Genomic DNA, 12,499 nt, shown 5'->3' on the forward strand with positions numbered 1-12,499 from the left:
TGCAGGCTACTATGCGTACCTGAAAACTGTGATCACGTGTGTAGTACTAAGTGCAGGCTATTACGTGTATCAGATGGTTAGGTCACGTGTGTAGTACTAAGTGCAGGCTACTACGTGTACCGGATAATTGGTCACGTGTGTAGTACAAAGTGCAGGCTACTACGTGTACCGGATAATTGGTCGCATGTGTAGTACTATGTGCAGGCTACTATGCGTACCAGATAACTTTGGCTACAAGTGTGAAAATATGTGCAGGCAATTGAGTATCAGTTATTATTCCGAAGAGTTCAACGGGAAAATCGATTAAGTAAAAATACAATTGAACATGATTATATGATGAATAAGTGTAGGTATGTGTTTATGAAAAATTATGAGCAATGTGCTCGATAATTGGGTGAATTTCGATAAGACAAAATGGATTAAGTGGAATTATGTAAGAATGAATTTTAGTGGTAAAACAGTGTTGGACAGTAGCAGTTGCATGACTTTGAAAATTCACTAAAAATTGTGGAAGTTGAATAAAAATGCAAATGATAAATGAAAATAAAGCTTAATGAGTCTATTTTCACATGAAAGAAACAAGGGAAGCAAAAGAATTCTATATTGTGTGATATTTGAATTCTTGTGAAACAGGGTCTGAATGAATTCGAGATTCCCTGTTCTGACTTTAGAAATTCACCATAAATTGTAAAAAAATTATTAAGAGTCATACCTTACATGGATGGATTCCTTATTGAGTCTATTTTTAAGGGAAACAAACTTCATGGTCGTTGGAATTCTGTACAGGGATAAATTTGGTTCGTAGTGCATAGAGGTCAGAGTAGTCCTACTCTGAAACAGGGGAGAATTTAACTAATAAAATGTACTAATTGGCTAAACCAAAAAATTCTGGAAATTTTATGGGAGAAATATATATGAATCTAGTTTCAAGGAAAATTAACGAAACTAAATTTGGAGTTTTGTAGCTTCATATATGAATGATTTAGTAACTGTAACTCGATAACACATCTTAACCTAAATATGTGTAATTGTACAATTATAGTGTTTTATCTTGAAAAGCAAGGTAGTAATTGCTTATTATTTTCATATGAACTTACTAAGCGTAAAGCCTACCCATCCTCTCCATTTCTTTAGTATTGGCAGGTCGGCTCGGGGTTGGAGATCGTCGGAGGCAAAATCACACTATCAAACTATCATTTTTGGGAAAATTAATTCAAATATTAGAAATATCAAGTGAGTGGCATGTATAGGAAGTTGGTTTGTGATATGTATTTTTATTATGATTTTGACCTTACGTATCAGTCTGCATTGAGTTATCGTATATGATCATGAGATGTGGTCCTTATCCATTATGGTTTATAAGTTTAACTAATCGTGCCATATCCTACGTTTTGATGTGATGATATAGTTAGCTTTGTTTGTTATGCATGTGTTCGAAAAGTTTTAAATTAAATGAAATTTTATGGCCCCGTTTTCGTTTATGTGTATTGTTAAGTCTGGTAATGCCTCGTACTCTGTTCTGGCCTTGGATACGGGTAAGGGGTGTTACAAATTGAATCTCTGAATTTAGGACTACGCTATAACGATTGTTAACTGAATATTTTATTTTACACACTGAGTTCACAACTCACTCTATTATTACTTGGATTTTAGGTGGTTCGCAAACTTGAACGGGTGGGTGCCGCGAGAGCTCAGTCGAACTATTAACTTTCTATAAATTATTTCAGTAAGAGCCTTGTTAAACTATAGTATGATGACTGTAGCAGATTATGTACTTAACTAATATTTGCGTTGAACTTTATGTAAACCACGGTTTGGTATTATGGTGTCTTGTGTTGTACTTGATTTTTGCATGTGACTCTCTAAGCTCGGGCTGGACATTTAGGCCGAGTCTAAGGTGTTACAAAAAACATCAAATTGTACTTGTTTATCACATTGCCGAAAATTCTAAAATTTTTTTCAATATTGAAATTTTAAATTTCAAAACATAAAAATCAATTAAATAAATTTTTGAATTTTTTTATCTAATAATGTTAATTGATTTGTTATTGTATTATTGAAATTAATTAAATTAATCTCCTTCTAAAATTTAAAATTTTATTTTATGTTTCTATATTGTTCTTAATGAACTCAACTCGATAATTCATATTTAATAATTGCTTGTGAAACTTAAATTGGTTTTGATTATATAATATTGAATCTTCCATACTAAGCTAAAAACAAAGAAAAATCATTACAATTAATTAAAATAATTGTTTGTTCTTCGTTTGGGTAAAGAAGTTACGAAAAAATTTTGGGTTTTGTTTGGCATGAAATATAACATTAATTAATTTTATTTAATTGTAAGGATTTTCTTTGCTTTTAGCTTAGTATGAAAGACTCAAGATCATATAATTAAAAAAAATGGGTTTCATTCATAATTATTAAAAATGATTTATTTGAGTTGATTTTAATTTGGAAACCTAAAATAAAAATTTAAGATTTAAAAGAAGACTAATTTAATTAATATCAATATTATAGTAACAAGTCAGTTGACATTATCAAAGGGTAAAAAATTTTCAATAACTTATTTAATTGATTTTGATGTTTTAAAATTAAAAATTTCAACATTGAAAAAAAAAATTAGAACTTTGGACAATGAGGTAAATAAGTACAATTTGACAATTTTTAAAGCATTATTTTAGTTTCTACCAATTTTTTCACTTCAATCCTTAATGTTTTTTACCCCAATCAATATTACAAAGAAGGATATTTTTTTGGTGACCAAAATGAAATCAACCTAGAGGATAATAGATGACCAAAATGAAAGTGTGAACATCGTGTAGCTTGTACAAGTTAACTATTGTTAGAGATTTAACGGTTGGATGACTAAAATCTAAGCGGCCTAAAAGTTTAGTGACAATTGCAAGGGTTTCATTTTGGGTGACCGAAATAAAAACTTCTTGAAAGTTGTGTTGTCAACTAGGTAGTTTACCCTAATAAATTTAAAAAATTAATGAACTCCTATGATTGGCTTGGTAGCCAAGGGCTGTTCATCCTACAACTTGCTTGGGTTCGAACCTTCAGGAGAGAAGTGTTAGACCTTTATTTGGATAACTCCCTTTGGGAGTACTATTTTTTACGCTTGTGGTAATATTTAGTCACTCCCATATCTTATTTTTAATAAAAAGAAGGAAATTTTTTTGCTTATTTTGAATTTTTTATTTTGTACAAGCGGTTTTACTCATATTTCTAATTTTACGTTTAAATTTGTACTAATTATTCTTTATTTTATGTAAAACTACTGTAATACATAAGTAATAAATAAGTTTTTTTTAATGTTTTTACACTAGTAACCAAATGAGACACTAGTGTTATATTTATGACAAATTATTAAACATAATTTATTATGCATTACTAATAAATTTAAATTTAAACCATATTTCTTTTAATAAAATATTATCTACAACGATATAAACTAAAATTTTTAAAAATTATTTAACAATTAAAAAATTATTAAGTTTATATCTATTAAAATTAAGATAAGTTTAATACACTTTAGGAGTCTAATATTCATTAAAATTTTATTTCTTATATTTATAAATATAAAATATATAACTTTCCTTAAAAAAATCAATAAACTAGCGCCCTAAGAAATGGCTCATCTAACTTGTGGATATGCATGTAGATAATTTTTATAAATAATCAAATCTGGATTCTAAAAAAGTAACGTTGTAGCTACTTCAGAACATACAAGAAATCTACAGCAGCCAAAGATGAAAGGTAAGGGAATTTACCTTCATAATTAATTATGATTATTCTGATTTATTTTATTTCTATTTACCTGTGACGAAGAAGTTATCAAGCTATAATTTATGAGATTGGTAATAACAACTACAACAATAGTGATTCGAAAGACTTTAACCTTAATGAATTTTGAAGCAGTTCTCCAAGAGACTCTTATGCTATAATCAAAATACCAGGTTAGTATTCTTTTGTCTTTTATGCAGTCACTATTTTAAAATTTGAGCTTTAAACAAAAAAAAAACATTAAATTACTCTTAAGGTTTGTAGTTTTGTTAACAATGTTGGCTCCGTTAATAATAATTTAATTTTCTTATGTTATGAAACCTTGTTGGAAATTAATTGTTTAATATGATTTGGTTATCAAAATGAATGAAATACCAAAACTTTGGCCTTTGTTCATTTTTACGACAAACAACTATTCATGGAAAAGTGAAGGGAACATCGAGTCTTGAAAAATATGATTATATCTGCAAATAATTGCTTATATATTATTTATCTGATTACTTATGTATAATCCCTAAAGTTTCTAATTATTTTATACTACTCTAATCACTGACTTCGTCATATTCATTCAAGTTATCACAATTAGCTTTGCATTCAAACTCATCTGGTTCAGCATCGCAGGGGAGCTCATCCATTGTGCAAACTTTAACTTTCATCTGCTCTGGCAAGCTTCGGCAAATAGCAGAATGATTTGCGTCGGCTTGAGCTTCACGGTAAACTACTTAACCATGTATTTATATCAATTTAATAATAATAAATTTGAGGGATTGAAGCAGTCAAACAACCTATAAACATGAGAAGTCCAAACCATGCGATCATACGTATGCTGCCACAAATAAAAACTTACTGTCATTTTGGAACTATAAGGACTATCATCTAAAAAGTTCTAGCCAAAGGGTTGTAATATTCCCTGGGAAAATTGGAGTAAGCATATGTCCCATGAAGCAAACGCTTTGACTAAAAACTAACATATGTGGCAGAGGCAGTTGGCTGGAATGGCTAGCTTTGACACAAGATGGCTGAAGTTCAGGTTAGTTCAAGTTTCTGGATATAACCTGCAAATTAAAGTCCATTTATTCAATTAAAAATGGGTAAATTAAAGGAATTGATTTGTCTTTTATTAAAATAAAAGCATGCTGAAAGGGGTAATACACCCTGAATGGTAGGAAAAGGAGAGAAATGAATAAGACAGTTTGTTGAGAAACATCAGATAAAGTGGAAGTAAAATATGAAGGGAAATAGAACAGAAAAACAAGAGACTGCTGAGTTAAATAACCTCTGATATTAACGGCTTAGCATGTTCTTCCCACTCAGCGGCCCATCTTGCTGAAGAACCTGTTTCCAATGCACCGTTCTTGAGAGATTTCAGAGCATCACATTCATTTGGAAATCCCCTGAAGAGCATCTGCCAATGTTGATACGTACAATAGAAAACCAAGGAATATTAGAAACCGCCATTGTAACAGTCTCAGGAAATGTAAGTCACAAAATAACAACGAACTATTTAATTAGTTCTTCTGGTCCTATAATAAGGTTCAACAGCCAATCACAAGCTAACACCAATTAGTAGTAGGTGGAGGGACCCAACTTCAATATAAGACCACAGGTAACCTAATACTTGACGGATGTGGGATGTTACTGCTACACAATCCCTTTGACGTGTAGCTCATAAGGCACTAAGGAGCTATGGTTCAGGTCATCATGATGCGATCATGACTAATTGTTCAATTTCAAGGAGTTTGTCGATGTAGATTAAGTTCATGAGATTTTCGACCTACACGAAGAGTTTACTGCAATGAAGTGTCAGTTGCAAGCATGGTTATCAAAACTAGACCAGACTGAATGGTTGAATTGTGAACCGGTAGTCCAACCAGTACCATAAAACCGACAAGGGTTCAACAAGTAAAAACCAATCAAACCAGTTAAACAAATTGAACTAGATTGAAGCTAGTTTAAATATTTCATTTTGAGGTTATAATTTATGAAATGAATGTTTATGTTTCTATCTTTATCTATTATGTTTATTAAGATTCCTAGGCAGGGTTGTATCAAGATATGCGTCATCCACTTTTATTTGCAAGTACCAATTGTCTTTGATAAGTACAAAACACTCACCAAAAGCTCATCAGCTAGCTCTGATGACAATGAAAAGAGCAGACCATTTTTCTCAACCTTCACAAGCTCGTCAATGCTTCAGAAGTCAAACCAGTAGCAGATAGTAATAGACTTTAGCATCAAGAGGTATCAAGTTATAAGCCAATAAACCATGAATGATAAGTGCACAAGTTTACCATGAGTAGGAAACAGCGCATACTGGAAGTCCACAACCAAACATATCCACCACCTACTAGCCAATACAAGTTCGGTGAGTGATAAAGGTTTATCGCTGCAAATGTTCTTTTCCTAAGAAGGCTTTAACGGGAGCACCAGAAGGACATACCTTCATCGGAAGGTCTAATCCTGAGGAGGAAGTATGCAAACAAACACCTAAATCTGCTGAACCTGTAAAATGAAGCAAGAATTTGGATGTAAAACAGGTAGCATGAAGCACTTTTCCCTTCTTCCAAATGAAATAAGAGGAAGAGAAAATAGATTACAAATATGGTACCAAGAAGCAATGGATATTCCTCAGCTGACAGCCACATGGTACGAAATGCAACACGTTTGAGATTTAGCCTCTTTATTTTCTCTTCGTACTTTTCCTTTTCAGGACCTTTGCCTAAATGAATATTGGAGAATTTTAAGAAACAATGGAGCACAGAAGCAGGTGCTTCTGGGACATACAGTACTGTTACCTGTAATGATGAACAATAACCTAGGGTACAAGTATTGCTTTCCACCAGAGATCTCCTTCCAGAGGACCCCTTCATCAGCAGAATCATTTTCATCCAGTAGAGCAGCAACTCGTCTATCATACATCACCGCGGCTTCCAATAGAATCCCAAAATCTTCATCTGGTGTCCTGGAAAGATGTTACTCTCGAGAATGAATCACTTAATAGATTTATAAATACTCACCACGCAAAAATAAGCATGTGCATACTTGAAAAAAAGGGAGGAAATGGTTCAATTAAATAATTTTAAAATAGGATAGAAGAAACTTCTACAGTGAGCATAACTATACTTCAATAAAAGAATATAAAATGTTGAAAGTGAGAAATTAAGTAATCTTAAAATAGAACAGAAAACAAACTTCTTCCATCTAGGATCTAAAGCAACCAAAACACAAATAATCTCAATCAGAAGTAATCAGAAAAAACCATTGGTCAGAACCATATTAAAAAAAAAAGATACCATGCAAAAAGTAAGTTTCAAGAACAAAACTTGTCAACTTGAGCATTTTTTATATTCCATAGACTAAAATCTATTAGAATATTCTTTCCATTATCGCTCTTACTGGGTAAAAGTTTAATAAGGCAAGAGCAACAAGGGGTACAACAAAGAATAAAAAGAAAAGAAGAAATATGGAGCGCAAGAAGTACAAATAGGGCATTCATAGAGGATGGTCTCACCAGCTTGTACTGCTTACAACAAGAGCCGGCCTATTTGGCTTCAACAAGATGTCGGTGTCTACCAGAGTTGTAAATAATGTTTCATTTTGGTCATCTGCCCCAATTCCTGTAGTTGCTGCATGATGGGTAAAATCAGTCGAAAGTGTTCTTTAAGGCCGCTAATCAAAATAAATTTGATTATTTACTATACTTACTAGCGGTTACACAATCTCGAACCCCAAGAGGGTGACAAAGATACCTATTTAATCTGCTAAACAACTAAGAAAGGAACTCCATTACAAAATAAATCTTAGAGCACAAATCTTTACGAGAACTCAATAACATGAACCTCACCTTATGCTTCTCCTGAAGTGAAGTTGGACAAAAAAACTCAGGAGGCTGATCATATAAGACTGTTGCTCTACAAATTTAACCACATGCAATATAATTAGACATTTTCCCATAACCTTTCATCAGAAAATGAAAATAATTAACCAACAATGAGCTGGAAATCTTACCTAATTCCCCAGTTTTGAGCTAATTCATGCTGCATTGCCCTTGTTACACATAGGGAACCATTTGCCATTTGCCCATAATGCTTCTCAAACCTAAGCAGATACTTAAAATTCAAAACCAGATCCATCCATCGCACAGCTCAAGAAAGGTCCTCTTGATAATACCAAACAGGAGGCTTATAACTTACCAATGGTATATTGAGACAAATGGGCTGCTTCTTCCCACAGACAATCCAAGTAAGGTATATCCAAAATTATGCCAATCAACAATGAATGCCGATTTTCTCAATGAGCTCGCCCACTTTACAGCCACTAATGTTGGAACAGAAGGAGGATTCTACACAAATGGATGAAATATCAAGATAGTTTCAGAGGGAGAAAAAGGAATTTCTTAAAAGAATGAAAGAGCAAGATAGCAAAATTTATGTAAATGAAAAATTAGGCATCTACAACGTTTAAAACCGACAATGAGGAGAAAAACCAGCTAACTAAAAAACAAGATACTGATAACCACGGAGATATTATAAGATGCTAAGAGAGACATGACAAACTACAGAACATTACAAAGTTTCACGTAAGAACTAGACTTTCAACTCCTAGGTCTAAGGTAGAAACTTGGGGAAGCAGTAACTTCAAATAAAACAAGAGAGTTTTACCTCGTGGAGTAGACCAAATCCAAATAGGATGCCATACATACCAAAAACAAAATTATGATAGTAAGGTTCCATCACCACCTATCCATATTGGCCTTATATGATGTTAATAATACCACAAGTATATTATGAATAAAAGTATAATCATCAATGTAATTCACAAAGGCTTTTACTTAAGAATATGGATCATGTATAAGAATGTACCATAGGAACTCTCTTTCGTTTCAAAAAAAAAAAAACAACAACAACTTTACATATCATTAGAGAAGAATGGCTACTAGAATTTGGTTGAAATTTTCTCCTTGTTAAAATGAAAGTTTGAAAATGCAAAAACTGAGCAACAAAACTTATTCACACATGCAGAGGAAGCAAGTGTACACCCCAACCATTTGCATGCACATACAAAAATAAACCCAAAAAAATATAGGAAGAAATTTGCTGCAGTAGTGTGAGATAACTCTGGTCAAAACTCATTTAAAAATCATAGAAAGCTTGATAAATAAGAACCACTAGAAAAACAACCACAAAGCCAAAAAAACTCATTCACATATGCAGAAGTAACAAATGTACACCAACCACTTTTGTCTAATCCTTTCTTTATCTCTCTCTCTTTTGAAATCATTGCTCATAAGTCGTAAACCTGCCACTCATCACTTGAGCTTTAGAAAATTGTTATTTAATAGAAAGAGCTAATTTGTGGTTAATCCCTACTTAAAAATTTGATACACCATGGTAGTACATCAAAATCTTTGAAAGACAGATTCCATCGAAAGGATTCTACAATTTTTGGTGGAAAAGACACAACAACATTCTGTAGCAGTTAAGAGTAAGACTATTTGCTCTAATCAATATAGAAAACAGAACTTGGGATCTCTCTAGTGGAAAATAAAACCTCACCTGCACTATGAAGGCATCAGGAGGAGGAACTTTGAAGCAAAGAAACCAAAGAAGTATTACAAGCTGAATGATTGGCTTCAGTAAGAGCATTAGTGGATAAAGTATCTTCGGTAAGCTATGAGAGTACTTTTGCCATTGTATCTGCGAATTAATTAAAAAAAATTAAACAATAGATATTGATAGCCTAGGAATAATACCTTTGCCCAACGATATTCCTCCAGACAATACCATTGTGTGAATATGAATACATTCATTCTCTATAACAGCAGAGTGGGGTTCGGAACCTATCAAAACATTTAAATTCACATTCAATTAGTATATTTATTCATATAAGAAATTCTTAAGATAGTCCATCTAAATTTAGGGTTCGAACAGAATAATCTTTCGTATATAGTGCATAATGTAAAATTTGGGTTCACAAAATCTCCATCATACAGGAAAATTTTCGTAACTTTTTTTCTTATTGAAAGCTGTTAAGTAGTATACACGATTCTATCCTATAAATTTTACTATAAAATATACATTCCATAGCAGGAAAAAGGAAAGAAAAAAAAAGGTGTACAATTTAATTCATTATTACGTAGAAAGGTATACCTCCATAAGCAACAATGTCCACGTCCAAGGATGCCTGCAAAATCAATTAGAAGGAGAAGAATGAACAGCTTATTCATTTATTTAACTACTCTTTTGTTTTAACGGAAGCTCTTCATGGCATTTACAACAAATAAAAATGATGTCTTTTTTCTTCATTTCTAAGACATAACCATGCCATCTAAAACAACATGCTTTCTTTTCCGTGTTTCCTCTCAATGTTTCTACTATATTTAGGACATGTCAGATAAGCATGTCATTACATAGGACTAGTATATACAGATAAATAAAGTTTATTACTTTTCTACTTCTGGAGTGTGGCAAATCTGTGAGGACTGGAAGGTAGAGGCCTATTTTGGCATATAAAAATTGCATATCAATAAGTACTAATCATCCTACACCAAGAAAAAAAAACACAGTACTTATTTCCCAATACTGGGCTAATTTACAAGAACTATCCTTAAAGAAAATTTCCTTTAACCAAGACAATTGAAAGTATGGAAGCTTAGAAGTTGTAGAAGCCAGTCTTTATCATAATTAATTTCTTCATCTAAACCTTCTAAAAACTATGGAAATGGTTCAGGATTATCCACTAAGGTGTAGGCATGAATTGAAGGAAAATATAAGAACCAAGGAGATTGGTAACCGTAGTAGAATATTGATATAACATAAAGAATGAGAGAAAGTCAACAATCTTCTCCAAAGTATATAGAGAGGCATATCCAGCAAAATGTTTGTGCCAACCATTGCTACCTTAATGCCTATATATGTCAAATCTATAGATTATGTCAAACTTTGTTCCTATGAAGATTAATTAAGTACTATAAAAACAATATAGATACATAGTTTAGGGGTATTCATTCTGTTCAAAACAAATGAACAAGAACCAACACACTGGCATTTCTACTTTAGTATAAGTATCCTTGCACAAACCAATTCCTTAGGCTCCACATGGTAAGTCATCTTCTAAGTTTGCTTTTTGCTATTAAACGATACACTTTACTAATAAAACATAAAAGAAAATGGTAGAAATCAAAATGTAATTACTTAAAAATTAATAAAAGACTAAAACAAATCATCAATCCTAATATAATTACTTAATATGAATCTAAACCGTGACACTTTTTGTCCAAGAAGGAAGTTTAACATTTTAACTTCTCATTCGTCAAAATGTTAATGTGTCTCCGTATTTAAACTTATTTATTTTGCTTCCAACATAAAAGGCAAGTAATAAAAGCAAATAAACAATACCAATTATAATATTACATGATGAATCCATAACGCAAACAAATAAACAAATATAACATTATTGCGTCAATAACAAATTGAGCAAGAAATTTGTCAAAACTAAACTCTATTAGACTTAAAATAAACGTCTTAGCTCAACCAAAAACACAAGCATATTAAAGCAAAAAATCTCAAGGAAATAAAACCGTAAATCCATAATAAAGAAGAAAATTACTGCAACACCTGACGCGCAAGGGAAAGGGCATGATACTGCATACGAGGGCTACGACCTAGATCTCCTAGAACCACCACGCATGCTCTTCCCCTCTTCCCCATTTTTACTTCTTTCTTTCCCCTGCCAAATATGCAGTCATTATGTCAATCCAACAAAATCAGCTACCTTTTAAAATTTTCAAACTTTTAGGTTTCAAGGTTAAACAGCAGTGGCAGCCACTATTGGCTGTAGCTGTACTGTCCACTGCCGCTAAAGACTTCAATAGCAGTGTTAACAAATTTTATATCAGAGATCGCAGACCCTAATAACATTATAAAAGAAAATAATGTCGATAGCATTCCGCTATATTTGTAAACCTAGGAAGCACCGACACTGGGAAAATCCCCTCGTACCAGTGTCGTACTGGTGTCCGACACGGACACGCCGCGGACACAGCCGGATACGTACCGGACACGCCTTGAAGCATGTCAAAAAAGGACACTCCCGGTCTTAACTTTGGCTTGAATCAGAAACCGAAAAAAAAACCCATATGCAAGAATAGAACTTTAGTAAACAGATAAAAAGAACTTTAATCGTAATAATTCATGGGATTTTTAACATACTTGATTTGCTTATATGAAGATGATGGTGCTGGGTTTTTTTTTTGCAGAGAATGAAATACAGAGCAAAGGCAAGGATGATAAATGAAAAGGGAAAAAAGGGGTAAATGGGGAAGAAAATAAAGGGGCTGCGTAAGAAATAAAAAAAAAAGAGTTAATGCTGTGTAACAAAGAAAAAAAAAATAGCTAATCTATTGTATTATATAGTTATAAATTTATAATGGGCTAAGAAAGTAAAAAAAATTGATTATATATTAATGAAAAGCATCAATATTTTCAAAACAAATTGATTATATATTAATAAAAAATATCAATATTTTGATTTACATTGAATATTTTAACATAAAAAAATATACGTATAAAAATAATAAAAATATTTTTTATTACTGTATCCTATCATATTTACATTTTTATTTTTTTTAAATTATCGTGTCGCCGTATCAGTATCGTATCGTACCCGTATTACGTGTCCGTGTCCATGCTTCATAGTTGTAAACCAATAC

The 12,499-nt window shown here is 32.3% G+C and overlaps 1 protein-coding gene across 4 annotated transcripts; it reads right to left on the reverse strand.

Moving 5' to 3' along the window:
- Positions 1–4,522: 4,522 nt before the first annotated feature.
- LOC121209919 (UDP-glycosyltransferase TURAN) lies at positions 4,523–12,160 on the reverse strand. 4 transcript variants are annotated; one of them, XM_041081880.1, is made up of 18 exons: positions 12,000–12,112; positions 11,790–11,896; positions 11,406–11,517; positions 9,939–9,972; positions 9,573–9,628; positions 9,345–9,485; positions 7,983–8,131; positions 7,798–7,887; positions 7,634–7,700; positions 7,495–7,558; positions 7,301–7,415; positions 6,585–6,751; positions 6,398–6,508; positions 6,230–6,291; positions 6,081–6,133; positions 5,905–5,980; positions 5,066–5,194; positions 4,523–4,844 (listed from the first exon to the last, which is right to left on the reverse strand). In XM_041081880.1, the coding sequence occupies exons 2-18, from the start codon at positions 11,861–11,863 to the stop codon at positions 4,821–4,823; spliced, it is 1,524 nt and encodes a 507-aa protein (XP_040937814.1). In that variant the 5' UTR covers positions 11,864–11,896; positions 12,000–12,112; the 3' UTR covers positions 4,523–4,820. The 4 variants fall into 4 exon arrangements, with proteins under 4 accessions (XP_040937814.1, XP_040937815.1, XP_040937816.1 ...); XM_041081881.1 differs by lacking the exon at positions 11,790–11,896 and having other exon boundaries at positions 12,000–12,160; XM_041081882.1 differs by lacking the exon at positions 6,398–6,508 and having other exon boundaries at positions 12,000–12,115.
- Between the last annotated feature and the right edge of the window lie 339 nt (positions 12,161–12,499).

This window comes from Gossypium hirsutum, chromosome A11, assembly GCF_007990345.1.
Source record: "Gossypium hirsutum isolate 1008001.06 chromosome A11, Gossypium_hirsutum_v2.1, whole genome shotgun sequence".
NCBI classification, from domain to species: domain Eukaryota; kingdom Viridiplantae; phylum Streptophyta; class Magnoliopsida; order Malvales; family Malvaceae; genus Gossypium; species Gossypium hirsutum.